The following is a 27,862-nucleotide window of genomic DNA, read 5'->3' on the forward strand; positions in this document are numbered from 1 at the left end:
CCGTAGTCCAAATTCTTGTGAAGAACTCTGTAGTTGGGAGTAAATAATAAAGTGAGTTTTGCAGGCATTTTAAAAATGTGCTTTCTGTTTTTATATCACACATTACACAGAAAATCAGAAAAGGAATAAGATTGTGAATTTATTCAGTCCATTGAAATGAAAAGAATCCATATTTCCTTTAGTGAGTCTTCTGTATCTGAGCACTGAGCAACTGCCTAAGGACTGTGGTCTGTGAAGTATAAACTTATGAACAGTTCTTTTAGTTGGCTGAAAATAAATTATTAAAGAGAACCTTTTCCGTGAGGAGCACAGAAGCCCAGTTTGACACCCATATCTCATCTCAGCAGTGGCTTACAATTACACAGCATGTCCAATACATTATAGCTCAGAAGCACTATAGATCAGCTAGACAAGCCAGAAGTCTTTTTCCACACTAGGGTCAACCTCCGATCCCCGTCTTAAATTTGCGATAATCAACAACAAACAAAACCTTTGCTATAGTAATGGTCAAGCCGACCAGTTCAAATCATCACTCTTCCCCTTATCAATACTGCCAGCTTCACTTGTAGTATTAGACACTCACTTCAACATTCTGTACAGATCAAAGAATTTATATTGTACGACCAAAACCTGGTAGAATATAACCAAAAATATCTGAAATGCATTTTCATAAATTCATTAGGAAGTGTGATTTTTTTTGTAATGCAAATGTATTGTCATACAATTGTGATACAATTATATTCAGATAGAACAATTGCTAGAATACTTGAGTTTAAAAGAAAACTACTTTAAGTCAAGGACAAAAACACTCAATATGAATAAAGCACTCTGGTGCATTAGCTGTGAGCATTAGAGCCGTGTAACTAGAGTTTCTCAGTCTCTCAGTAGTGATACATAAATAAATGTATTAAAGCCACACATAACTGCCTTTAACTATCACAGATATTCCATTGGCTAGCACATCTTGGCATGATAAAGACGTCCTGCAAACTAGGAGCCATCCTGGATGCCTAACGGGACATAACCTGCAGGACGCTTGGCTGAAAACTGGCTTGTAACAAACTTTCCGCAGTTTAGCTTTTAGAAAAAAAGGGCAGGCATCACACCTCACTGCTTGACTGCTGCGCACGCTGCCTGTCCCACAATGATGACACACGGTAGTCTTCTCTTCATCTTGTATTAGCCGACCTGCCACTAAAATAAGACAATTACCATTTTTAGACCTAAAAAAAAGACATATAAAAGCACAGATGAGTATGACTTAAGGTAATGTTTGTGAATGCGCTTGACCTTAAGCCCCCCGCCTCCAGAGGGCGATGTACTCATCGCCTGTTTGTCCATCTCCTCCTGTTTCTTCTTCTTCCTTTCCACTGCTTCTGGGTTTTTGACGCCTCTGTATGTGGTCTACAAGACAAACACAGCTGAAGTTTAAAGCAAAAGTTACCACATTTACTTGATCGTGTTGGATAAAACACTTTTAAGGATATGGTTCGGACTGAACATTATCATTTATTTCAAAAAGACTTTCAACTAAAACACAGTTAACGTGTGACAAGTCCAGTAAGCCAGTGCGTGACATTTAGCAGCGCAGTGTGCTGTGCTCAACTCAAGCATGCTGAGAATGTGGAGCTTTATGGTGGATGAAACTAAACATTTATTCTCTGTGTAAGCAACAACCAGAAAAAAATAACAAATAAAAGGACTGTGGGATTAAACAGAATTGTCACCTGGTAACTTTCTTCCACTTTGGCATTACATAATTATGTGACATGTTGGCAATCTCAACCATTTCTTGAAAACATGAATGCATACTGTGGCTTGTAACCAAAGCCACTATAGCTAATCTACAACTTAGAAAAGGGAATCAATTATCACAGAATAATTTCAGCCACTGTAGAAAAGTCACTGCGATGTGAAGTTTCCTGCTGAATGCAAGCGTTGATACAGAAAGATCATGCCCCACTTACCGTGCTTTCTTAGCAACTCGGTGAGCAGCGAGTGCTGATGAATATCTCTAAAGGGTCCACAATGTACATGAGGGGCACGCCACAGCAAATATCAAGTTGTCTAATAAGAAATGTAATGGATTTTCTTTTTCGTTGAATCTTAAGTCACCAAACGGGACGAATAAACACAGACTGGTGAAAACACATCCATGTGTGTGAGCACAGACACGTGTGTGTTCAGTAGGGAGTAAGGACTGGGTGTTTTAAGAAACGGCAGCATACTCTACAAACAAATAGCCAAAAAACTCAGAAACTCCATCAAGAAAGATTATAGACCATGTGACACGAACACCTGCTAGACAGTAAATGTCAAATATAATAATCAAATATAATAATCACCTCTTTCTGTCTCTTCTCTGCAGCTTCTGCCAACTGTCGCCTTTTTGTTTCCTGTAAATAACAGTAAACAAGGAAGAAGCTTAATCCAAAATGATAACGATGATTTTACAATACGTCTGTGTGGTAATAAAACAGCTAAACGAGTTACATGTATGACATTATAACCCAGCACACATTAGGATGTATCTGCAGCTGTTGGGAGTACTTACAGGGTCCGGTGTAGCTACTCCATCCTCTGCTGCTCCACCCAGGCAGGGCAAACACATCCCCATACTCGGTGTCCCTGCAACAGCTGCTTATCTAATGCAGTGTCCAACTACAGACAGGAGAGACAGGTTGTGTTACTGCAGACAGGAGAGACAGGTTGTGAATGATGAGAGTTGATATAAACCACAAACCTGCTGCTGCTGCTGGAGTACACACACGTCATCTAACGGGCTTAACGTACAAAACAAGAAACCTCCAACAGCCTCAAATTATAAACACGCACCAAAAAAGGTTACTGCGATATTCCTCCATGACTTGTTTGCTTTAATATAATTGAATATCCGATATAACTACTTGGAGAACCTGTTCCAACCAGGCCGAGTGGCCGTCGCCTGGCAGGCTGGGTGGCGGTGGGCTCGCTGCGGGGGAGGAGCTGCGGTTCGGTGGCGCCACCTGGTGGTATGGATGAGTGGGTGATAAACGTTAAACCAACGTGAAACGCTGTAGCTGCTGACTTTCTAACACAGACGGGTGGCGGACTGGCATACATTACTACCGGGGATTTCCCCGGTGGGCCGATGGGTTAGTGGGCCGCCGGTGGTTTAATCAGCCCGTGGAGGCAGAGCCGGCCCTGACCAATGTGGTGCCCTAGGCGAGATTTTGGTTGGTGCCCCCTGCATCATCAATCATCGGGTTGATTGTGTAACTATTAAAGAAATAAATATAAAGGTGTTGCACAAAAAATATTTTAAAACTATTTTACATAACGTAGTGCAGAGAACAACTTTTAATTATTAATAATAAATTTAAAAAATAAATAAAATAAATTAAAAACAACAACTACCACCAGTGCAAATCAGGGCAATTTGCCTACTGCAACATTATTATTTCAAAAGTGCATCCGCAATGAACAGAGGAGCATATGTGTGTTTTAGTATATATTTATTTTAAGCTAAGCTAATAATAGCACCTACTAGGATTGGGCAGTATGATGACAGTGGCGGTTTTCACTAAGATCATACAGAGGGGAAAAAGCCACAATGACGATTGAGTGTTAGTTGTGAGTCAAGCGAGCTGGTTTCAAAGAAAAACACAACAGCTACAGATTGGCAACATTTTGGATTTGTTTCAAATAAAAATGAGAGACCATTGGAGCACGCCCCCACGATTTTAATTCTATAATATGATTGGTTGATAAAACTGCCAATCTATAATAAAAGCTCTCAATGTAAAAGGGCATTTCTGTCTTCTAAATTACGTCACAATACATGAAGTTGTTAATTAGTAGAATTCCGTTTCTATAGTAACGACATAACACAACATAACCGAACGTATATAAAGCCGTACGTCAAGGCAGTCGACACCAGTGTGATATTTGTAGAGAGAGAGGAGAAATCACAGCTGAACATATTAATACAGTAGTAGACAGTGGAATAAGAAAGAAAATGGACTGCATTATACAGATTGAGATGGAAAGTGAAAATCTTCAGTGCAGACGGTGAACCTCAGATAGGAGTTGGCATCAGCACGTCCTCTGTGGCAATGGCACATCCAAACAAAATGAATAAGTTCATAAAATGTGTTTTTTATTATTATTAATATTATTGTGAAATGCCATAATATTATTTATAATCTCTCTAGGGCACAGGTTCGTTTACTACCCTTTCTGTAACGTATTAATCAGGCAGACAAGGATCCAAGTGCGGATAATAGCCGTCTTTATTGAAACAATGATCACAGAGCTATCAAACAGGTGAGGGTGCCATCTAGTTGCAGCTCCATTGAATCCCCTGTGGTTCTTTGGCCTAAAGAGAGAGAGGAGAAAAAGACAGGAGAAAATGATTATTATGAGTATTGATGCGATATGAATTTGAACTTGTTGCACATCCTTGGTTGTTTTTTTATACGTGTAATGAGTGTATACGTATCCAGTAAGTGTTCTCTAATACTGTGTATTCACCCACTATGGGATATGTATATGGGAAGACAAAACTGAGTTGTCATGTGTGAGGAGTAAACTTACATCACTCTGCAGGCACATTTTGAGGCAGACCAGTTCATCAGAACCAAACAGGGCAAGACCAGGCTGAGAGCAGATGCTGTTTCCACCATTTTTATGCATCGCCCCACACTCAGAAAGAGGAATCCCCCTGCACAATACGGAATGACAGAAAGAAGAAACAGTTAAAAGATGGTCATCTTGGAAGCAAGAGCCAATCCAGAAAGGTGAACAACTCCAGTAGCCAAGCTTCAAAATCCAGAAACCCCCAAACAGCTCCAAATAATAGAATACAAGTCTAGTACGGTTACATATGATTACATATATCATACTGTACTATAACATTTTAGTATGTTGTATTCCTCTTTAGTCTTGTAAGATTCATTGATCAAAACTGCCACCCTAGTTTCAACTTACCTTGTGTTTTCTATATGTTCTCTATATGGTTCTGGTTCAGAGGGACTAGGCAGGGGACGAGGTCTAGGAGGAGAGCAGAGGTCGGTACACGGGGAAGGCAGTAAGACGGAGAGACCGCTCGGTACGTGGCATGGCACCAATACTTCACAAGAAGAGTGAGGGGGAAGATTAAATAGTTGCGATGGGGAGCCGCGATGAGCGGCAGGTGAACCGCATCTACACGGAGATCGTGTGCGGTTCCTCACACTTTCATTTCAGCGCTTGAACCATTTTCGCCATATACTCTTCTTTCTCGTCTCCTTCCCTTCGCCGGGGCAGGATGAGATTTCTGTTGTATTGGCGGAGCTTTTCTCTTGGTTCTGTTGGACGCTGCTCTCCTGGCTCCTGAAGAGCACGTTGTTCTTTAAACTCTTCCACCATCGTCTCAGAGTTCTCTTCTCAGAGCCCTCAGGTTTTCCGTCTTTTCTCACAAACACTCTAGCCACCATTTGCTTCACCTTCGCCGATATCTTCCTCTCATCCTCCATCCTCTTAATTTCTTGATCTATTAGAAGAATACGTTCTAAATTTAACTGCATCTTCTTCAAATCTTTCTGACATTTCGCCAGTGTTTTTCTCTCCGTCTCCCACTCTTGCTGCTTCTCCTTCATCTTTTGCCTAAGTTCTTCTATTTCGCTCAGTCTTGCCTTTTCATTTTCTTCGTAGAAGCGGATCTCCTGCCTAAGCTTGATGTTCTCCAGCTCCTCCCTCTCTTTTTCCTCAGCCATCCTTCTGATCTCCTTTATATAGTCCTCCTCCATTTGATTCATGTCCTTTACAATCACCCTCTTTTCATCCTCCAGTTCCTTGTGTCTGTTCTTCATTTCTTCTCTCTCTCTTGCCCACTCCTTTTCTATCTCTCTGTTTTTTATTTTCTCTGTATTTTTTTCATCTGTGGCTTTCTTCATCATATTCTCAATACTCACATTGAACAACTCCTCATGTTCACTTAGCGTCTGTGTGTCATCCTTTGTTTCTTCCTGTCCACTTCTCAGATTTTCACTTTCCATCTCAATCTGTATAATGCAGTCCATTTTCTTTCTTATTCCACTGTCCACTACTGTATTAATATGTTCAGCGGTGATTTCTCCTCTCTCTCTACAAATATCACACTGGTGTCGACTGCCTTGACGTACGGCCTTATATACGTTCGGTTATGTTGTGTTATGTCGTTACTATAGAAACGGAATTCTACTAATTAACAACGTCATGTATTGTGACGTAATTTAGAATATTCAATTCACAACATCAAAGTAAAAAAAAAAACATACCGCGGTTATTAGGGGTGTCGCGAGACGGAACTCCGCGAGATTTTCTGAGGGGTAAAATACGGTAGTTTCCCGGCCAAAACGGGAAACTTGACAGGTATGGATTTGAGATTAAAAGAAGCAGCTTCTTTTTCTTCCTCAAAACAGAAAATCAGGCCAGCACTATTGACTACAGTTGAATTTAAAAACAAGGGTAAAATCAAACTATTAAAAATAAGTTTAAATCATTTATTTCCAGATGTATGTCCAGAAGTGGTGGATGCGAGACTGGGAGAGTCTCTAGACCACATGTGTCAAAGTCAAGGCCCGCGAGCCACATCCGGCCCGCGAATTGATTATCTATGGCCCCCTGGATGATATTTAATTACTATTAGAACCGGCCCGCAGGCCACAGCCGCCCGATGGCGTTATGCACGCACAAACACTACATTCCCCACAATGCAACGGTAGCCCGCGAAGTCACTGCAGCGCACACAAGTGGCGAGGCGAAAATGACGTAATCGCAGTGGCTCCGCCCGTGCGCGAGGGCGTCGCACGCTGTCGATTCGCAAGGTCGTGCACCAGTTAAACTTAATTAAGTTAAATATTTATACATATAGTCGAAATTATTCGAAATAATTTGCTTTTTTATTCACATTATTTAATGGTTGTTTATTTTGAAAACGCCCAATCTTGAATGAATTAATGAATATTCGATTTATATAGCGCCTTTCCAGATTCCCAAGGCGCTTTACAACGTCTTCACGTTCTCTCATGTTTCGTCCTGGAATTACTAGAGGCTCGTATTTGTTAACGTAATACAAGAGAACTGTTCAGTCAGACAGATATTTGTTGTGAAACGAAGTCGTTACAATTTCAAGCATTTTCAAGTACTTTAGCCTAAATTCCAGCACTTTTCAAACCTTTATTACTTTATTCATTTAATGTACAGTACATGTTTTCTTTGAAGGAAGTTTGTTTTTATCTGTTTGCTTGTTGAAAAATGTTTTCACTTGAAATTACTGACATCCATAAGAAAATATTGCTTTATTCATTTAAGCATTAAATAATATACACTGTGTTAGGTCTTGGTTCAATAGGCTATGTGCAATCATTTCAATATGTTTTAATAAACATTGAACCAGTCCGGCCCTCGGCTTGTAGCAAATTTGGTTTTTTGGCCCTCGGTGTATTTGACTTTGACATCCCTGCTCTAGACCCTTAGACTGCTCCATCTTTATGGCAATGTGGACAGGGAGATATAATGAATGTGGCATGGACGAGGCTTTTCCAGTTCCTGACTACTTGTATTAATAAGTGACACAGCTGCTGTATGTTTTCGTAGTCCGGCCCGGATTTTCTGGGACAAGCTGGTTTTTTTTTCTGATCTCCGCTGCATACCGTCAGCCCGCATCAGCTGGCCCAGTCCGCGGCCCGGTCCAACTCGTTCATGTGTTTACAGGCCCAGTCCAAGGCCGCAGTGCGCGGCAGTGGCTCCTCCACGGGCCGAGTTAAACCACCGGCGGCCCACTAACCCATCGGCCCACCGGGGAAATCTCCGGTAGTAATGTATGCCAGTCCGCCCCTGGTGCAATATGATAGGAAGATGAGGAGTACGAAGCATAACTCATGAGAATGAAGAGCACCCTGTTACTGCTGGTTACAGAACGGCTGCGTTTTCCTTCCCTTTCACCAGATGGCGCTACGGCCCGATCGTGTCGGAAAATAAAACCAACAAAGAAGAAGCGCAACCGACGACTGGGAGGAAGACGCGGTGGCGCCTTCAAACCACCGACACGACAGTAAACAAACCTGGACACTCACCAACAACGCACAAAACAGCTCACTGACCACCGCTGTCACTAAAGCTCTCCGTGTCTGCGTCCACCGGCCCTGTTAATCGGGACTTTTGCCCACTTTCTGCCCGAGGTAGCGACCTAGCTGTGCTGCTAAGCTAAAGGGCTGTAGCTGCTGGTTGATGTTTAGATCCAGCTGCGTGTGTGTGACGGTTCTGTGTCTTCACCCTTACCGACTGTATATGGCAAATAAATAATCATTTCTATTCAAATAAGTTAAATGCAGGCTTCTTTTCCAGTTAATCAGCTTTCTCTCTGTTTTTAGTGCACCACTGGACACCTGATGGACCTGTTCCGGTGTTTGAGGTCTCTCCTGGACCTGCACATCCAGCTCCAGAGGGCTGTGGCCCTGCAGGGTGAGATCCAGGCCCAGTTCCTCTCCCAGCTTCTACATCCGGACGGCGCCAGCCTGCAGCAGCAGTCCGGGCCACAGCTGGACCTGAGGGGGGACGACCTGGAGTTTTCTCTGTCTGTGTTTGAACGAGCTCTGGACGGCAGCAAACTCCCGAAGGAGCAGTGGGGCGTGCGGCTGGCTCAGCTCCTCTGCGTGAAGCGGGTGGATGAAGGCGAGCGCGCCCCGTCCGACCAGCTCAGTTACGAGGCTGTAAAAGCGGACGTGAGGAGGCAGGCGTGGGCCCTGGAGCACGAGAGGTGGAGGGACTTCAACGAGGTTAAGTACGACGCCCACAGGGGGCTGCGGGAGCTGAAGCTCGGGGTGGAGGAGGCAGCCAAGCGCTGGCTCCAGCCAGAGAAGTGCAGCTCAGAGGAGGTGGTGAGGAGAGTGGCCCTACAGAAGTTCCTCTCTCTCCTCCCACCAGATGCTCGAGAGAAGACCAGTAAACAACAGCCACACAACATGGAGGAAGCTGCAATCGTGGCAGCCTGTTTCCTGGAGGATAACGGGGCAGAGCGGGACACGGAGCGAGGACAGGACTATGAGGCACAGACAGGATACTCGGAGTAAGGCTGTGTTTGTGTTTAAGGCAGAGATGTAATGCTTTTTTAAAATATTGAATTGCAATACTGTCTAATGTGCTTTAAGGGGTCATTAAACTTTAATCAAAGAAATCAATTTTGTTTTATTCTTGTTTAACCCTTTGCACTAAATCCATTTCAGAGAACACTACATCAACTTGAATGAGCTGTGTTTGAAGAGGAGGGATTCAGAAATATGTGAGTCTGATGGCCTCAGCCTGGACGTTGGTGTTGGACATGAGCATTTTGAAGAGGAAGAGTTTTCTGAGGTTGTTTTTAGCCCATCAGTGGTTGATGCAAAGCCTGTCCTGAATCTTGAAGACGGACCACCAATGAGGAACGACTCCAGTCAGATTTTGCTTCCTGGTACCTGCTTCAGTCCTGAATCACCCACCTTTTCACTCAGGTCAGCGTGTATGAACGGTGACTTATCCACGCAACCAGACAAGCCTGACATGCCACTCAAGTGCATGTTTGAGTGTCCTGACTGCGGTAGCAAGTTCAAGAGGTTCGACTACCTGCGAAAGCACAGATGTACTCCGGGACAGAGTCTGGGGTGCAAGCACTGTGATCTACGCTTCCCGTCCCTCAGCCAGCTGACCAACCATCTGCGAGTCCATCGGAAAATGCTGCACTGTCCAGAATGCAACAAAGCTTTCCGTGACCGCTTCAACCTACGGTGCCACCAGCGCACACACACAGGTAGAGAAGTGACGGAGATCCAATCAGTTTGACATCTTTCTTAATAGAAATTCAGCTGCATTAGAAATTCTGTGCTACGTCTTTGTGTTGCAAGTGCTAATCCTGCACTTCATGTCCTTTGGGTCAAGTGGATTAACAGACAGTGATGTTAATATTAAGATGTTAATATTAAGATGTTAATATTAAGCAGATTGTTTGTTCTTCATGGGGAAATGAGCTACATGGTTCTGCAGTGTGTGACATCATCAACGTGCTTAACAGTGCAGTGTTGATGTTACTATCTCTGTGGGATGTAATTAGTGGTATTTTTAAAAATCTTAAGGATAACAGTGTGTGAATCCTTTTAACAATAGGTACCAAAATTAGCACCTTATAGGAATGAATGAATGAATGTTTAAATTTTATATAGAGCCTTATCAGGATACCCAAGGCGCTTTACAATTGTTAACACACTGTTAAACTCTTATAGAGTTTTTGTGTTCCTGGTATTGTATATTTAGAGGTCTAGTCTGTGAGTGTGTAAAGATGAACTTGTCCTCTCTCCTTCCTTCCTTGTGGTAGTAAATGTGTGACTGCTACTGTACCATTCCAAAAAACATCCATCAGTGTGATTCTTAAAGATCCACGAGGCATTAATGCTGTTCTGTACACTTATCGTTGTTCCACTGGTACCTGTCCACCCCTGCAGGTGAGCGTCCGCACATCTGCACAGACTGTGGCTCGGCGTTCGCCCAGGAACGAGGCCTGCAGGAACACCGTAACATCCACACGGGCGAGAGACCCTTCCAGTGCCCCGTGTGCAGAAAGGGTTTCCGCCACAGCCGCACGCTCTCCAAACACGTGGTCCTTCACTCGGAGGCCAGGCCTTTCACGTGCCCCGAGTGCGGCAGAGCTTTTAAGATTAAAGACAATCTGAACCAGCATCAGAGGAAAATACACCACAGAAAGCGCTTGTGACCCTGCGCAGTCATTAGCAGCATGTGTGCACACTGTAACACGAGCCATGCAAATGATAACTCTGTAAAAAGTGGTTAGTTCCTGCTTTGGTCATTGATATTCTCAAAGGTAGTGAAACATTGTCATTGTTCTTTTTTTGTGTGCTATTAAATTCAGTGTAAACAGGTTAATAGTGATAGTCACATTGTATTATTGATATTCGATCATTTCAGTGGTGGTGATGAGTTTTCTTAAAAGTGAACAGATTGCACCACAGTTGTTTTTACTAACATGCTTCTGGTGTAAAACGTTCTTCAGTTCTTAGTTAAAATCAGGATTTTCCTGTTTAATGTGAGCTCCAGGAATAACTATCGTGTTTGATAATTTAACAGAAGTGATCGTACCATTATTTAAAGTTTGTGTGCTTACTAATGTTTTTCTAAGCTGTATTTCTGCATTTAAGATTAATGAATGCCATTCACTTTTTAATGGATTTAAAAGACTTGAACTCATGTTTAATTTCTGCAGGTGCATTTTCAGAATGCCATTTAGGATGCACTGAACTACTTAGCCAGATGCATTATTAATATAAGGAAGGAGTGAAAGGCAAGTTTAAGGTGCCTGCTGTATAAGGGATTCTCAGATGCACGTGTCTCTCTCCAACACCCTCCATGTGCAGTCGGACATGCTCTCACACCCTCCACCGTCCTGTTCGCCCTTTGCATCGGGCTTTATAGAAACACGTTATTTTCAATGCTCGGACAGTCCTGCTGCACCGATAGTGCCAGAAACTGGATCCGCCTGCGATGGCGATACATTTGCACTGTATTCCTCATCAATCGGATTATTGCTTCGCGAAGGCGAAAACATTTTCAGTTACTCTTCAAGATTGCGAAGGATACCAAGTTTCTGGTAATGAGTGTGTGTGATGCTGTTGGCGTGTTTGGTTCAGGTGTCCAGAGCAAAGAAACGGACACAAGACGAGAGCGATATTGATGTTTCTTTACAGATGTCCATGCTTCTTATACACGTTCAGTACTCTGAATACCGTTAGTCCTGATTATGATTAAACTGATCTAGTAGCCTATGTTGTGTATTGCTATCTTATTTTAAGTTTTTACTATACCTAATTGCCAATGATTATAGGACACGGTGGATAAATGCAAACTGGTGTGATTTACTGCACTAGGACGTGTGTCAGCGTCGCTGCTAATATAAAACTAAACTTCATGTTTCGTACCGTTTCTGTTCTGAATCAGGTTCTGGTCGTTGCCTAACCACCATGTAGAAGAGGACTAATGTTTCAGAGCAGTTCTGACTCACTTAACCTACAGGCAATTACAATTGTACGATTCCATTTCATTGATTACAGTTATCATTTATCAAAGCTTTGGAGAACTCTTATCAAACACCAATGAAAGTAAAAGTAATTCATTCAGTACAAGGAAGGAGTAAACATAGTTTATGTCCAGTTTAATGCTGCTGGATGTAATGTTGTTGAGGACGTTTCTGTGATGCTTATTATGTTTCAGGGTTTATGTTCCATGTTTTTCATCCTAGGAGCTCAGGAGGTTCCCTTACACCTGGCAGAGAAAACGGTGTGTGTGTGTGTGTGTGTGTGTGTGTGTGTGTGTGTGTGTGTTTCAAACTCCATGTGAAACAGTCTGACTGGTGTGCCCATGAGTGAGATTGATTTACTTATCACAGTTTTTTCTGTGGTCCTGGCTAGTCTTGCTTTGTTTATTTTAGGATTGTCTAAACAAGGGCATCTAAAAGTGTTGAAGATTAAGACACTGGCTTTATAATACAATTTTTCAGATATAATAAAGAAAAATAGAAGCCTCTATTTGAACATTGACTGTTACACATAACACCAGAGTTCTTTTTTCTTAATTTATTCATCATCCTACACAAATTAGGTTCAGGTATTATTATTATTATTATATAAATTTTATTTATTAATGTTCTTTGAAGCAGTGTTGGAAGTGTGTGGCTGTTGGAGGGCTGTGCTGTCGCTCAGGGTCAGAGGGCAGAGGAAAAAGGGCACAATGCTATAGAGGTCATGGCATGACTCCGTCTCATTCTGCTTCAGAAAAGAGCTCACTCGTCCCAGACACACTTGTGTACGCAGCACACCTCCCTGACAGACAGCACTGGTGTAGAAGGGGGAGTCGAGACTAGAGCAGAGGGGTCAACAGGAAAAACCACAATGACAACAGTTTTATTTGTATAGCATTTAATAGACAGCAGCTGTCTTAGTAGACTGAAAGGTTATGAGATTTTCTCCACGTGTTAGAAGTAAGAGTGGACACACCTGAACTCAGCAGTCTGGAGGGGTCCATAGTGTCCATATTTTTTCAATGGACTAAGATGCCTGAGAGAATAAATAGGTGTTTGTAATTTTTTTGACTGAAAAATGTGTATTGTTGGGAGCTGCCAGTGAGGAATCCTGGTCACCTTTGACCTCAACATAGGGCATGTAACGAATAAAACCATCTCACCAGTAGATCGTAGTGCTCAAGGGGTGGAATGGAGGCTGATAAGATCAGAGATATAGCTTGGGGCCATGGACAGCATTAAACACAAACAATAAATAGACATTTCACACTGTGATTGGTAGCCAGTGCAATGGAAATTCATTCACTGTGTCCGTTTTTATGGTTCCTTGAATCTGCATTTAGAACTACGGGCATGACAAACTTTACTTGTATTTGACATGTATTCCTAGGTAGAGTGAATTGCAGTAGTCAGTGCAAGAGGAGATAAGGGCAAGAATCACATATGAAAGACTAAGATTTAAGTGTTGCAGTGTTTCTAAAACATTTTTGACATCCAGGCCTTTGTATCTTAAACAGAGATGAGCTGCAGGGAGTTGCTTTTACCCAGCTTAAGTGGGAGGTACAACAGCATACAATATCATCTGCCTAACAGTTATATAGTATTTTGTACCTCTGGAAGATGGACCCAAGTGGGTGCATGTGTAGAGAGAACATGACAGGTCCCAAGATAGAGCCCTGAGGTGCGTAGTAGACGCTGAGGAGGAATGACATGTACCCATCATGACAGAAAAGTTTCTGCTTTCTAAGCATGAGGCAACCCACTTCAATACGGTACCCTGAATGCCAAAAACACACTTTCGCTGATCCAACAAAAAAAGCATGATCGACGGTATGAAAGGCTGTGGTCAGGTCTAAAAGAATTAAAACACACTTGCCACAGTCAGCAGCTCGTGGTAAATCATTAGATACTCTGAGGAGGGCCGACTCAGTGCTGTGCAGTGGTCTAAAACCTGATGTGTGTGCTTAAAAATAAGGGAGAGGCTGAGAGAAAAACGAGGCTGAGAGGGGATGACTTTCTCCAAAACCTAGAAAGAACACCCATTCAGTGGCTCACGCGCAGCTGCCATTGTGTAGGCATGACAGCAGGGGTGGCATTCAGAGGGAGGGGCTTATGATGAATCCAGAGGATCCAGAGGGAGGGGCTTATGATGAATCCAGAGGATCCAGAGGGAGGGGCTTGAGGTGAATCCAGAGGATCCAGAGGGAGGGGCTTATGCTGAATATAGCTGATAAAAGCAGGACTAGCAATATTGCTGAGGACAGGTGTTAGTATGGGTGACAGGTTGTCCACTCTCAGCCAAGGTGATCATTCTAAGTAGTATTCTTAAATAACACAAACAGTCTTTCTTTTGTATGCGACAGTGTGTCTCTGAGCTTGTGTCTGGAAAATGGAAAATGGTCCAGCTTCCAGCCCAGCCCACAGGAGGCGGGTTAGACAGGACAGGCAGTATGCCCCCCCCCCCCCCCCCCCCCCCCCCCCTTCCAAGCCCACAGTCGGCACCATTAAGCCTCAATTTTACTTGCAATGAAGCTGTATATGTATTAAGTATGAAATGAAGAAACAAGACAACATTTTTTTGGGGGCTACAAGCTAATTTTGCAGTATGAAATAACACTAATTTGAAAAGTACATTTATATTCTTCCAGATAGGTCTCGGTTTGTGAACTGATTAAGCCCTTAATGATCCTCTAGAATTCACAACCATTCTGGCTTCACACTCAGAAGAGCTTATGATGGGGTTGTGCTGTTCATTTTGCTCCTGGAAAATTGATATAATCACCTCTTAAAACATATCACCAGTGTAAAAGATGGCAACACTTTGTTAATTCATGCTATCATTAAACACTGATTTATAGCAGGGTGCCACCATTACTACTACCACCCCATTACTGCCTCTTAACAGAAAGAGAAGGAGGCTTATTAAAATACATGCGGCTTATGAGAAGTATAACTTTGGGGTGTCACTTGTCATTTCATTTTACCTCTGATCTCTGCTACAGACCTCTGATTTAATAGAAATGGTCTTTGGTATATTGTTACATAGGTAGCTCCAAGATGGTGATGTTCTGTGTAAAAAAAAAATACATGTAAAGTTGAAGTTTATTTTGTTTAATTAGTCATTTAGTCCTTTAGTCCAGAAAGTGACCATATGAGGCATCTTGTATTTGCCAGAGTGTCCAAGTCCTCAGTGCCATGCTAGGGGCCAGCTGGCTGTAGTCTGGTGAAGACTGGCTAAGGCCTGCAGCTTGGACCAGGCAGCCTGGTCTACAGACCAGCTCCACGGGCTCCAAGAGTCTGACAAATAGACTTGTCAGTTCACTGCTGCCAGACATCCACAGAGTTTTAATACTTAAGACACTGAATGGTCATAACACAATTATTATGCAATTCATAGGCCAATACATTTTATGAATGTAGGACACAGTTAGGCACAATGCAGATATTAAGTACATTCTGTTAGATCTATATTGACATTACATTTCATAATTATTTGCCTGCATTCTAAACTAGGAATAGTTCAGAATTTCGTAAGAGATTAATATTAATTAGAGTGACAACACAGGGTGCTCGAACCACAAGGGGGCAGTATCACCACAGTAGCGCGTTCTACACTGCAGCAAAAGTCATCTGACCTACATCTTGCTAAACAATTTGGCAGTCATCGCCTTGCGAGGTGCACTCATTAACAAACACACACGGAGGTGTTACGGCTGTGGTGGTGTGGTGGAAGAGCGGTGGGACAGCAGCACGGAGACTCCTGGACCTCTGTGGCAGGGCGACGGCAGCGGACAGAGCTGGCGGTCCCCTGCCTGCACGAGGACACAGATGGTATTTTAGATAACATGAATGTCACAGAAATGGAGCAAACACGAAGAAAGAGATCATGACTGTGTGTGTGTGTGTGTATGAGAGAGAGAGAGAGAATTGTGTATATATATATATATATTTCCTATTCTCTCTGTCTCTCTCTCTCTCGCTCTCTCTCTCTCTCTCTCTCTCTCTCACTCTCTCACTCACTCTCTGTTTTTCACCCTTCCTCCTTTCTTTTCCCCGCTCTTATTTGTGACAGTGGTGTAGCTGGCCATTTGGTGCAGCTGAGGACACAAGATTTATGTCAGTGGCATGTTCATCCATGAAAGCAGACATAATCCTCTTTGTGTGTGAGAGTTCGCTGGTGTGTACTGGTTTGTGGAGGCTGTTCTGTGTTCTTGTGCACCTGACATTGAACAGGGTCTGTTTGACCTTCTCTTCAAACCTTCTTTTCACTCTTCTATTCAGACTGCCCTCTCCATGTATTCTTTATAACTTAACACCTCCATTTTGTCTGTTCATTGTTTGGGAATTTTTACTTCATAATTGTAAATAACTACTTAATAAAATAGCTAATGGGGGGGGGGGGGGCGTAAATTGTGAGGGTAAATCAATGGCAATGTGTGATGAGAGAGGAAAAGAGAGAGTGAGAGAGTGCAAGATGGAGAGTTATGAAAAGGAATTTCAGTGCTGTAGTGTTCTTGTGGGTGTGATTAGTCAGTGAAAAATGGCTGTAATATGGCCCATGCTTATTGATTTAGTATGAAAACATACAGATTTACTGTCTTATTTTGGCTTTCTGGCTGTTTCCTTCTGCCACAGTGTCTCTTACGCTCGGTGGGGAAACTGACTGCAGGGTCCAGATTTAGACTTTCTTGATTATTTCTCATGATGTTACCACAGTTACAAGCTACGAGGTGTCCTGTGGATGAACTTCAAATCCAACAACTCGACTTCAACAGGCAGGAAAGAAGGGAGGAGGTAGACAGTGTGTCTGTGTTTGGAGATGTATATGACCATATACCAGAATCATTCCTCGGATATTTTGGTCCATGCCTACATGATAGCACCATGTAGTTGATGCAGATTCCATAATGTAAATATCCCACGGTTGCTCTATGGATTGAGATCTGGTGAATGTAGCCACCGTTTCACTACAGTGAAGTCACTGTCCTGTTCACAGAACCAATTTGAGATTATTACATTTTGTGGCATGGTGCTACATGGTCGATGTCATCAGAAGATAGGTACACTGTTGTCATAAAAGGATGAAGGGTCAGCAACAATATTCAGGTAGGCTGTGGCATTTGATTAATGATCAAATGGTATTAAGAGGCCCAAAGTATGGCAGTAAAATATCCCCCACACCATTACACCAACATCACCGACCAGGTTGTGCATTCACAGATGCTCTTCTGAACACCTCAGTTATACTGAATGGTTGTTTGAGTTACAGTTGCCTTTTGATCAGCTCAAATCAGTCTGCACATCCTTCTCTGACCTCTGGCATCAACAAGACATTCCTTCACACAGAACTGCTGGATATTTTCTTTTTCCAGAGATATTTTCTCTAAACCCTAAAAATGGTTGTGGATAAAATTCCCAGTACATCAACAGTTTCCAAATTACCCAGATCAGCCCATATAGCACAATCAACCATACCATGTTCAGATTGACTTAAATCACCTTTCTTCTCCGTTCTGATGCTGAGTTTGAGCTGAGTTCAAACTTCAGCAGGTCATCCTGACCATTTCAACATGCCTAAATGTACTGAGTGGCTGTTATGTGGCAATCATGGTCTGGTGGTTAGGGAACTGGTCTTGTGACCGGAGGGTCGTGGGTTTGATTCCCAGACCTGAGGCCATGACTGAGGTGCCCCTGAGCAATTTCTCACTTGTATAAAACTGAGATAAAAATGTAAGTCACTCTGGATAAGGGCGTCTGCCAAATGCCGTAAATGATTGGCTGATTAGATATTTGCATTAATGAGCAGTTGAACAGCTGTACCTAATAAAGTGGCTTGAGAATGAATGGTTTTGTAATACCAGCCACTTTGTTCTATAAGTCCATTGGCACAGATATGGATATCTAATGTCTACACACAATTCTTGTAATAATGCTGCTTTCAGAGGCAGTTTGGAGCAGTTTGACTGCAGCACAGTATGGGGACTTGTATGTATTATGTGCTTCAGTCCTAGACTGTGCCATTCTGTGGTTTACTACTTCATGATGAAACTGCTGTTGCTCCTACAAATGATTTCACAATAATTGCACTTACAGTTGACTGGGCTACATTAAGCATGGCAGACATTTCATGAATCTGGCTTGTGGTAAATATTGCATCTCTCTCTCTCTGAATGTGTAAGTACATTTGTGGGTGTATATATGTCCGTAAGAGTGTATATGGGTGTGCCCTTGTAGACTGCAAAGCTATGAGCTCGATTTTCTACACGTGTTAGAAGTAAGAGTAGACTCACCTGAACTATGTGTGTGTGTGTGTGTGTGTGTGTGTGTGAGAGAGAGAGAGAGAGAGAGAGAGAGAGAGAGAGAGATAGAGAGAGAGAGAGAGAGAGAGCTGGTAAAGTTCGGTATCTCATCATTTTTGTTCATGTTCTGTTCCCTTGGGATTATTTATTTATTGATTTATTTATTTTGCATTTGTTCCAAACAGTAGGATCTTCTCTCTGGATCTTCTCTCTGGGAGTTGCAAGGTCAGCAAAGCTCTAAACAGATATCGACTGCTCTGATTTTCCCCCAGAGAATTTCCTCTGGGTCCGATTCCCTCAGCACTCAGACATCTAAACTCAGGTGGTGCAGCATTCTGCTCCGAGGGTGATTCTGGTGCTGCCCAAGGGTGGAAGGATAATTCCATATCTATACAACCTGGCCATAAGTCAAAACCACCCAACCATGTCATTAAACAAGGAGTCAGTGCTTGTGTGATGTGGCTGTTTCCATCAGCAAATCAGAAAATGAAATCACCTAGCAACCCCCCCACCACCCCCCCCCAACCCCGTCACCCCCCCCCCACCACCACCCACCCCCCCCTGCCCACCCCCCCCCCCGCCCACCACCACCCTCCCGTCCTGCAGCACTGCAGGCTGTTCATATCTAAAGCTGGTTTAAGAGAGCAATGCCACGTTTGTAGTGTGTATGGTGAAATCAGAAAGTTAATATTATAAGTGTGCTTTTATGTGCTCCAAATATTAAAATATTCTGATGCTGCAAGCTTGTGTGCATATAAGACTTATCCTACTTTGTGATTAAACCTTACACATATGGAACTTTAACAAAGGTTTCACAATATAACAATACGTGGCTTATTCTCCCTCACTAGGTCAAACTGAAGTAAAGGTATTTAGGCTACTCAAGGTGCTGTTCATGAACTTGTTATCTATTAAAAATATTCAAAACATGATGTGGAGCCACAGGATACTTAAAGAAATGAGATACGTCAGTTAAAAATAGAACATAAAAATATATGATCCCGGAAAATGTATTTTCTTTTCATCACGTCCATATTGCTTAATCTTGGTAACATATTAAGTTAACGATATGGTTTAGCATAAGAATATTGGTGTTGAATTTTGGTGGTTTGTGGTGGTGGTTTTGGGATCGGCCACTTTTGCTTTTCATTTAAATTTAGAGTGACGTTTGAAACCTAAAGAATAAATGAAATTCCCAAACACCACTCGCAAGGACAGAAGACCGATTAACATACTGATCACTGAATGCGAGTGATAACCAAGACTGCATGTTTTAGAAGGAGTGGAGCAAAACGGTCCCGTGCTGTACGCCTCGAGCAGACGGTACTCACGAAGTATATCAGTCGTGTTTGTCTTACATTCGTCCTCTCCTCTCTTCCTCACACTGGTATCAGGACAGCAAGCGCACGCGGGAGAAGAGGGTGTTTACCTCCCATCAGGACCGCCCTTACAGTACGTTTCTATGACAACAGTCATGGATGGTGGAGCAGGTGTTGGGTTTGCGCATCGCTCCACAGCTCGCGTGCGATGTGAGGGGCCGGCGGAGACACCCACGCAGTCCCTCCATACTTCCCCATGCACGCCGCCTTCTTTTTAGAGCAGATCTTTTCTAACCTTGGAAGCAGGTCGACCGCCGCGATGGTGCATCACTCCGGATCGATACAGTCCTTCAAGCAGCAGAAGGGTCGGTATCAGTGTCTGCGTCTCCTGTGCGTGCTCCACCGTGTGAAGGATGCTCCAGTGTGTTCATAGTGCAACTGCTGCCTACTTTTAAGAAATGCTGTAACCTGTGTGTGTTTGTACCGGTCTGGAGGTGTTTGTGACGCATGTTTTTATTTCTTATATTAATAAGCATTCATATATTTAACAAATTTTTTAAACGTAAGGGAATATACAGGGCTTTTCTTGGTGACGCTCTTGATGGACAAACTGAATCGCCGCGGTGGAAAAGTAGTTTTCCTTATTTTTTAAATCTCACTTCAGTAGGACTGGTATGCGCTGGTCCAAGACGGCTCCGAGGGTTTTGACAGGGGAAGCGTGATGCCGTTAAACACCACGGTGCGTCCTGGCATCACACTGGCGCAGTCTGCACGGGGCTGGGGGTTCGGGCTCGTGTTCGGGCTCGTTTTGGACGCGTTAGCTCTACCGCCTCTTATTCTTTAACTTTGCAGAAATATACGATGGTGTTTACGAAGGCTGTGGTTCGGACTGTATTTGTCTGTATGTGGTTCGGACTGTATAAACAAGTTTATGACTATATATATATATATATATATATATATATATATATATATATATAGTAATTATTGTTGTGCACATTATAGTATATTTGTATATACTATCACTCTATCGCACTGACACAATCATTACTGGAGTTACTATACACAATAAGTGGTCATGTTCACATTAGAGTGCACTTTAATGAAATTGTATCTCTCAGGGTGATTGGAGTTGAGAGTGTAATCGAATTGAGTGTGAAAGACTATAATCACATCTCACAAATTATTTTTTCCACTCCTTCCCTATAGAGAGCCAGTTACATGTTTATTTTATTGGTGGTCTTGTAAACATTAGTTTTATGGTATGGCAGTTAACTGCTTTAGCTCGTACTCGAAATGACAAACAGCAAATCCTTCAGTGAAAATCCACTAACGAAATGTCCAAACATGAGCACTTTGCCAAAGCAGGCTTCAATACAGTATAATAAAGTTTGAGGTTTTTGCATAATAAATGTTTGAAGTTGTTATGCTTGAACTAAAACAGCATAAAGTGGAAGTCTCTTACCTTCTTCCTTCAACCATCTGTTCTGTGTATTGTGCGTGTTGTTTTGTTTGCATGCTGGTGGACAGAACCAGACCTTCATCGAGTCTCTTGGTCAGGCTGCTGGTGTGATCTCCTGCCAAACTTCTCCTCTTCACCAACCCAGAGCAGAGTTCTCTAGCGCTGATCATCTCGGCCCTGAATATTCCCACGCTGGCCCACAGTCCATGCTGCGTTTGGGGCTTGTTTTATTGTTTGTTGACTGTCAGCAGTGGGAGACGTGTGGGAGACGTGTGGGTGACGTGTGGCGGTGTCTCTCCTCTGGGAGTCGTGTATTTATAGTGCTACTCACCCCCCCAATGGACATCCGGTATTGACAAACATAAGTGTGTCGTCCCAGCATGTCATGGGGCATTAGAGGAGTTCTGATGACCCAGTGGATAATTATTCAGTCCCTCGGATTATAGGGCTAGGAAGGTTCCAGATCACTGATGGCTGATGGTTAATGTAAAGGCATGTGCACTTTACTCGTATGTGAGATACTGATGGTAGTGTGATGGGTAAAAGAGACCGTATGCAGTTAGTAGTCCTCAGTTAAGAGTTGTGCAGTGTGCTTCTTTGTGTTGACTGGGCACAGTAGGTAGGGCAGGTTTTCACTGGTTTTTATGAAGCAGATCGGTGTGTGGCTGGATGGTTTGGTAATAGAAAAGAACATGCCATTAGACGTAGGGAGTAATGAGTTAGTCATGGAGCCATTGTAGGTGCAGGTTATGAAGTCAGTGCTCTCCTGCAAAAAACAAGTAGCTATAGAAACAGATCAATGTCACATGATCCTAAATATAACAGCATAGGCAGGAAAATGGATTTCATTATGTTTATCGCCTCTCCTTCCTTTGTGTGGTAGCGGTTTTTTATATTGCAATCTGATTTTCATACGCCAATATCACCTCTGCTGGATTAAAGGAAGAAAGGTCAAATTACCAAACATTTGTTTTTTTATTGCACATCCTGTTTGTCCGAATACTCACAAATATGATCTCGTCACTGTGAAATAATTCCAATGAAAATGGGATTGAAGAGCATTTTTGGTTTAGTGGTGTGTGTGTGTGTGTGTGTGTGTGTGTGTGTGTGTGTGTGTGTGTGTGTGTGTGTGTGTGTGTGTGTGTGTGTGTGTGTGTGTGTGTGTGTGTGTGTGTGTGTGTGTGTGTGTGTGTGTGTGTGTGTGTGTGTGTGTGTGTGTGTGTGTGTGTGTGTGTGTGTGTGTGTGCATGGAGTGGATTTGCTGAGACAATGGTTGGTTCTGTAAGAGAAAAAGACTGAGAGGTGTTGTTATTTGAATTTAAAAAGGGAGTGTGAGAGTGAAAAAGAGAAACAGACAGAGACAGTCAAACAGACATAGAGAAAGACGGGGGGGGGGGGGGGGGGGCAGCATCCCAGTGAGGCCAACATAGATTCCTTCTTGAAGATACTACTAGTCTCCTTGATCATTTTCCACTGGGAAGGCCGTGATATAAAGTGTCTTGGTTGCTTGATCAACATCATAGCATTTCGCACTTCAACACTTCAACACTTCAGCACTTCAATACCAAAATAAGCAACTGCCAATTTAAGCATTTCATAGTGTAAATTTGCTCCGGTGTATTATCATTATCTAAATGTGTGTTTTGAAGGGTTCTGTTGTCATTCCTAAACAGCACAAAGTCAGTAATTAGTTAGTATTTATGTAGCAGAACATGAAATAAATATCTTTGCCTGGTCTGAAGTATGATAGCTCACAATAAGTATTTTTGAATTGTTTTGCAAAGCTAGCATATACTGTTCATCCTAAAAAAGCAGGTTAAAGTTATAGAAAATATGTATGATATCAAATAATATAAAAACTCATTATTCTACATGTATAATGGGAATTTAAGTTTTATTTTAACCACTCTGCTAACCAATGAACATTCAGTTATACAGTTAAACGGAAAAGAGTAATCAACTTCATGACAACATTTCCCCAAAATGATAATTTTTTTGTGTGAAGTGACTCACAGAACGAGACGGTTCCCTGCAGAGGGGAGCTGTGAGTTTTGTCACTCCCTTGGTCTGAGCATGTGTGTGTGTGTGTGTGTGTGTGTGTGTGTGTGTGTGTGTGTGTGTTGCACAACACCCCCTCAGCCACAGGCTCACCACCTGTCCCGTTATATAACCCACGGGTGGGGGTGGGGTGGGGGGGGGGGGGGGGGCGTACAGGCTCTGTTTGGTGGACCCACTGGGTTGGGTGACTTAACGAGGGCACACCTTCTGGTTTTATTTAAAGCTGGCCCAGGGAAAAGGGCAGTGAAATTATTGCTACTTGGGTGAAGCAGCGTTTGCATTGATCTAGTTATCTGTGAAGAGCCACGTGTGATTCCTATATGTGCTACGCTCCTACAGATTCCACTCAATGCAACTGACTTCATTCTTTGTTATTGATTATGGCAATCATGGTACTTTTAACACATGGATTACTAAAGATCCTGTCATTTTATTTGTTATCTGTCTCAGGGGATTAAAAAAGCTGAATAAGATTATTGAGTGCAGATTATATTTCTTACGTTCAGCAGCCACAAATAATATGGTTGCTGCATGTGGTTCATAAAATTACTTTATTAATGTGTGTTCTTTTACCCGAGCACACAAAATCAGTGTGATAGCAAAATAGCATATTTTGAACCCTCCATGGGCTCTGCATGTATGTGTAGAGGAGACAAGCCCTGCAGCACTCTTACTTGATTTTACTGAAAATCTCCTTCCTGCTTGATTTGGCCTGCAGCCCAAGTAAGCAAGATACACCCAATGGGTGGAAGGTGAGATGAGCAGTATCAAAGAGGCTAAAGTGGGGGTGGTGGTGGTGGTGGTGGTGTTGGTGGTGTTGGTGGTGGTGGTGGTGGTGTTGGTGGTGGTGGTGGTGGTGGTGGTGTTGGTGTTGGTGGTGGTGGTGGTGGTGGTGTTGGTGGTGGTGGTGGTGGTGTTGGTGATGGTGGTGGTGGTGGTGTTGGAGGGGGTGTTGGAGGGGGTGGTGGTGGTGGTGGTGGTGGTGGTGTTGGTGGTGGTGTTGGTGGGGGTGTTGGAGGGGGTGGTGGTGGTGGTGGTGGTGTTGGAGGGGGTGTTGGAGGGGGTGGTGGTGGTGGTGGTGGTGTTGGTGGTGGTGTTGGTGGTGGTGGTGGTGGTGGTGGTGTTGGTGTTGGTGGTGGTGGTGGTGGTGGTGGTGGTGTTGGTGGTGGTGGTGGTGGTGGTGGTGGTGATGGTGGTGGTGATGGTGGTGGTGGTGGTGGTGGTGATGGTGGTGATGGTGGTGGTGGTGGTGATGGTGGTGGTGGTGGTGGTGGTGGTGGTGGTGGTGGTGTTGGTGATGGTGGTGGTGGTGGTGTTGGAGGGGGTGGTGGTGGTGGTGGTGGTGGTGTTGGTGGTGGTGTTGGTGGGGGTGTTGGAGGGGGTGGTGGTGGTGGTGGTGGTGGTGTTGGAGGGGGTGTTGGAGGGGGTGGTGGTGGTGGTGGGGGTGTTGGAGGGGGTGGTGGTGGTGGTGGTGGTGGTGTTGGTGGTGGTGTTGGTGGGGGTGTTGGAGGGGGTGGTGGTGGTGGTGTTGGAGGGGGTGTTGGAGGGGGTGGTGGTGGTGGTGGGGGTGTTGGAGGGGGTGGTGGTGGTGGTGGTGGTGGTGGTGTTGGTGGGGGTGTTGGAGGGGGTGGTGGTGGTGGTGGTGGTGTTGGTGGTGGTGGTGGTGGTGGTGGTGGTGTTGGTGGTGGTGGTGGTGGTGGTGGTGGTGGTGTTGGTGGTGGTGGTGTTGGTGGTGGTGGTGGTGGTGTTGGGGGTGGTGGTGTTGGTGGGGGTGGTGGTGGTGTTGGAGGGGGTCGGGGTGACAGGGTAAGGGAGTAGAGTGGGAGGAAAAGCTGCCCTGTGAGGAAGAGGAAGGATTAAGACAGGTGATGAAGTCTAAGCATACAATAAGAAGTGGAAACAAGGCAGAGAGAGCAGGTTAAAGAGGAAGGCCAGCATCAGAGGCCATGGTGACACACAGAGTAAGGGTTCCCTAATCTGGCAGTGGCAGACTGTTGTCACCCCATGAAGGACACTGTGAAGAATATGCCATAGGTTAAGTGGTCACCCATGGGTTGCCAGGCAACCCAGCTGTCATCAGTCAAAGGCTGATCGCTTTCTTGTTTAAGATGATGTCAACCACATCAACACAAACTGAACCCTGTATGCAGTTGTATAAAGGCAGAAACAACTGGTTTATCGGCAATACGTAGTAATATCCTAGAAATGCCACACATTGTGTATCGCACAGTTGGTGTTGCAGTCTGTACCTGTAATTAGGGCATTATCTATTAAAAAAAGACCAGGAGAGAGTTGGATAGGAAAAGAGAGAGCAAGACAGAAAGAGAGAGGGAGAGAGAGAGAGAGAGCTGTATTGCACGGCCTGCATGTAATTACCCTACAGAAGGTTTTATATATTAAAAAATCCCCTATAGGGGATGGTTTTAGATGAGAGGATTTCAAAAGAGATATTCACATTCTCCACATCTTGGCACTTTGTTAGCAATTCGTCAATATTATTTAATACACAAAATATGTAAACGTAATTTTTGTGAGAGGAAACCCATACAGCAACCTAACATAGTGAAGGTCATCACACCATCACATGAAGCAACAATACACTGAGAGCACAGGACAGTTTCCTGTGAGATAGATGATGAACTGAACTTCTGTGTAGTCTCATAGGCTTATACTGTCACAGATGTTTCTTCTAAAATTGTTTAGAAGAAATATTACTAGACAAAAATGAGACACGAGATTCCTCTGAGGTTAAAGGAAACAAAACTGAGAATTTGGTTTCAGGTACATACGAGATCTGGGGAGATCTGGGGAGATCTCTTTCTTGGTTTAATGTTATCTCCTTCAAGACTCTTTAGAATAATCAGGAATTACTCAGGAAAGCAATGAAAAAGCTAGCAAAATAATTCAAAAGTTAAGGACTGAAGCTTTGTAATCCTAATTAAAGACATTAAGTTCAATTAACACAAACAACTGTCGAAACAGCTTTGCATTTTATACTTGAACACAAATACATTTTGCATATTTAAAAAAAATCGCATTGCATGTATGTTATACAACAGGTAAATTGTGTTATAGGGTTAAAAGCAGAAGTAAGATGTTACAAAAAAAAAAAACAGAAAAAAGAAAATACTGGATAATTGACCATAGAATCCAGGATGAGTTTTTGACAGTGCACTTACCTCACAAAAAGTCTAAAATGTTTAGCTGATACCAATTTGAGTGAATATTAATCAAGGTGAAATCAATTTGTCCATTCCATGTCATATGTTATAATTGTTCTTAAATTATATGTGGTATTTTCTTGTTTTAAGTAAATGTACAAAATGAAAGTTGCAAAAATAGTTAGAAATACAAGCATAAGTTAGAAGTTCAATAATTCAAGGATTATTTTTTGTATAAAACAATTCACTTAAATAAAGTAAGACATTTTCTCTTAAGAAAAAGAGAAATTATTTCTCTTAAAAATTAAACTAAATACAACTAATGTCCAATGATAAAAATATGTCTTTAAGATTTAAGGAGATTTCACAATAATCGCATTAATTGGAGTCAAATTGTAGAATTTAAATTAACTTAAATTAACTCAGAATAAACAAAGATTGTGTCACGGTGAGGCGGCCCCCTACCGGCCGCCTCCGTCCACAGCGGCTGTTGTTGTTGTTGTTGTCTGGTGACGTCATGTGCGTCCCTCAGGTGGGCGGAGCCCGTGATCCGTCTCACCTGAGGGTCGTTTGTTTGCCTATATATGTCTTGTCTTTGTACCAGTTGACCGCTGGTCATTATATCCTTAATTTGGAGATATTGCACGGGTTTTAGGTTTGCACACTTTCTATTAAACCACCCTTTTTCCCTGAGACTTGGCGTGATCGCTTCCTTTTTGTTGCTCACCCCCGCCCGTCACAATTGAATGAGGCAGGCACACACAACAAGGGGGGTGAAACACAATATAAGGGCTTAAATAAAAATCTATGTGTGAAATCATATTAAAGCTGCATTATAGAATATGTCTTCTTAACACATAAAAAGTAGCATTGCCAAGTTGGAAGGGAATAACAGTATGCTAAAATATGGTCTCCATTTGCTGCTGAGAATCAAGCCTAAAACATCAACAGTCAGAACAGTCAGGTTTGTTTTGGTGTGCTTTTAACACCATGATGTCTGAAGTAATGTAATGTGTGAATATGCTCTCATTTAAGCATTCATGCTTTTCCCCAGAGAATATATGCAGAGCTGGCAACTGTGTGTTATTAGTGACAGGCACGTTTTTAGGTATATTTGTTCTTGCAAATATATTTAATCTGGCTACCTGCTTGTACACGTGCAGATAATGGTAACTAGTGATGATCAAAAATAAATAAATAGATAAAATATGTTTGAATAAAAATATTCCAGATAAAAAAGTAGTTCACAGTGTCAGAACTGGAACAACTCAGTCTGCGGATTTGAAATGGTTGAGTTCATGTTGAGACTCATGTCGTTAGTAAACAAAAATTATTTTGGCAAATCTGAGCACAATGTCAGACTTTATTGAGATCTGTATCTGTACTAAAGCTTGAGAGATGTTAGATTACCAAGATCCTTATCTCACGAGACACATTTGAGCAGAGGGGAGTTATGCAAAAGTCTCCTTTGTCTTTCCATTAGATCTCATTGTTGTCTAGGA

The 27,862-nt window shown here is 42.9% G+C and overlaps 3 protein-coding genes across 7 annotated transcripts in view; 2 read left to right on the forward strand and 1 right to left on the reverse strand.

Moving 5' to 3' along the window:
- Window positions 1-126: 126 nt before the first annotated feature.
- svip (small VCP interacting protein) lies at window positions 127-2,994 on the reverse strand. Of its 2 annotated transcripts, XM_077007544.1 has the most exons (6): window positions 2,744-2,994; window positions 2,555-2,661; window positions 2,346-2,396; window positions 1,968-2,014; window positions 1,291-1,404; window positions 127-1,194 (listed from the first exon to the last, which is right to left on the reverse strand). In XM_077007544.1, exons 2-5 carry the CDS (start codon window positions 2,615-2,617, stop codon window positions 1,323-1,325), a joined length of 243 nt encoding a protein of 80 aa, XP_076863659.1. In that variant the 5' UTR covers window positions 2,618-2,661; window positions 2,744-2,994; the 3' UTR covers window positions 127-1,194; window positions 1,291-1,322. The 2 variants fall into 2 exon arrangements, with proteins under 2 accessions (XP_076863659.1, XP_076863658.1); XM_077007543.1 differs by lacking the exon at window positions 1,968-2,014 and having other exon boundaries at window positions 2,744-2,989.
- Window positions 2,995-7,972: 4,978 nt separating this feature from the next.
- On the forward strand, window positions 7,973-11,810 carry LOC143515337 (uncharacterized). Its single transcript, XM_077007546.1, has 4 exons — window positions 7,973-8,183; window positions 8,376-9,070; window positions 9,228-9,787; window positions 10,476-11,810. The coding sequence occupies exons 2-4, from the start codon at window positions 8,394-8,396 to the stop codon at window positions 10,742-10,744; spliced, it is 1,506 nt and encodes a 501-aa protein (XP_076863661.1). The 5' UTR covers window positions 7,973-8,183; window positions 8,376-8,393; the 3' UTR covers window positions 10,745-11,810.
- A 7,741-nt stretch (window positions 11,811-19,551) lies between these two features.
- The window catches only part of ano3 (anoctamin 3), a 59,105-nt gene continuing 50,794 nt past the window's right edge, over window positions 19,552-27,862 (forward strand). The window contains exon 1 of one of the 4 annotated variants that reach the window (XM_077007551.1): window positions 19,552-20,044. In XM_077007551.1, the coding sequence (XP_076863666.1) occupies window positions 19,936-20,044 (109 nt within the window). In that variant the 5' untranslated portion in view covers window positions 19,552-19,935. The remainder of the gene's footprint in view (window positions 20,045-27,862) is intronic. The other 3 variants (XM_077007547.1, XM_077007548.1, XM_077007550.1) reach the window with 3 other exon arrangements.

This window comes from Brachyhypopomus gauderio, chromosome 5, assembly GCF_052324685.1.
Source record: "Brachyhypopomus gauderio isolate BG-103 chromosome 5, BGAUD_0.2, whole genome shotgun sequence".
Taxonomy (NCBI): Eukaryota; Metazoa; Chordata; class Actinopteri; order Gymnotiformes; family Hypopomidae; genus Brachyhypopomus; species Brachyhypopomus gauderio.

Bases quoted from the DNA above. Each gene is read 5' to 3' on its own strand.
- svip (XM_077007544.1), bottom strand. From the start codon at position 2,617: ATGGGGATGTGTTTGCCCTGCCTGGGTGGAGCAGCAGAGGATGGAGTA. The intron at 2,397-2,554 runs GTAAGTACTCCC...TGTTATTTACAG, and splicing joins GAGTAGCTACACCGGACCCT to GAAACAAAAAGGCGACAGTT. The intron at 1,405-1,967 runs GTAAGTGGGGCA...TTTGTCTTGTAG, and splicing joins CGAGTTGCTAAGAAAGCACG to ACCACATACAGAGGCGTCAA.
- LOC143515337 (XM_077007546.1), top strand. From the start codon at position 8,394: ATGGACCTGTTCCGGTGTTTGAGGTCTCTCCTGGACCTGCACATCCAG. The intron at 9,071-9,227 runs GTAAGGCTGTGT...AATCCATTTCAG, and splicing joins GCACAGACAGGATACTCGGA to AGAACACTACATCAACTTGA. The intron at 9,788-10,475 runs GTAGAGAAGTGA...CCACCCCTGCAG, and splicing joins CCACCAGCGCACACACACAG to GTGAGCGTCCGCACATCTGC.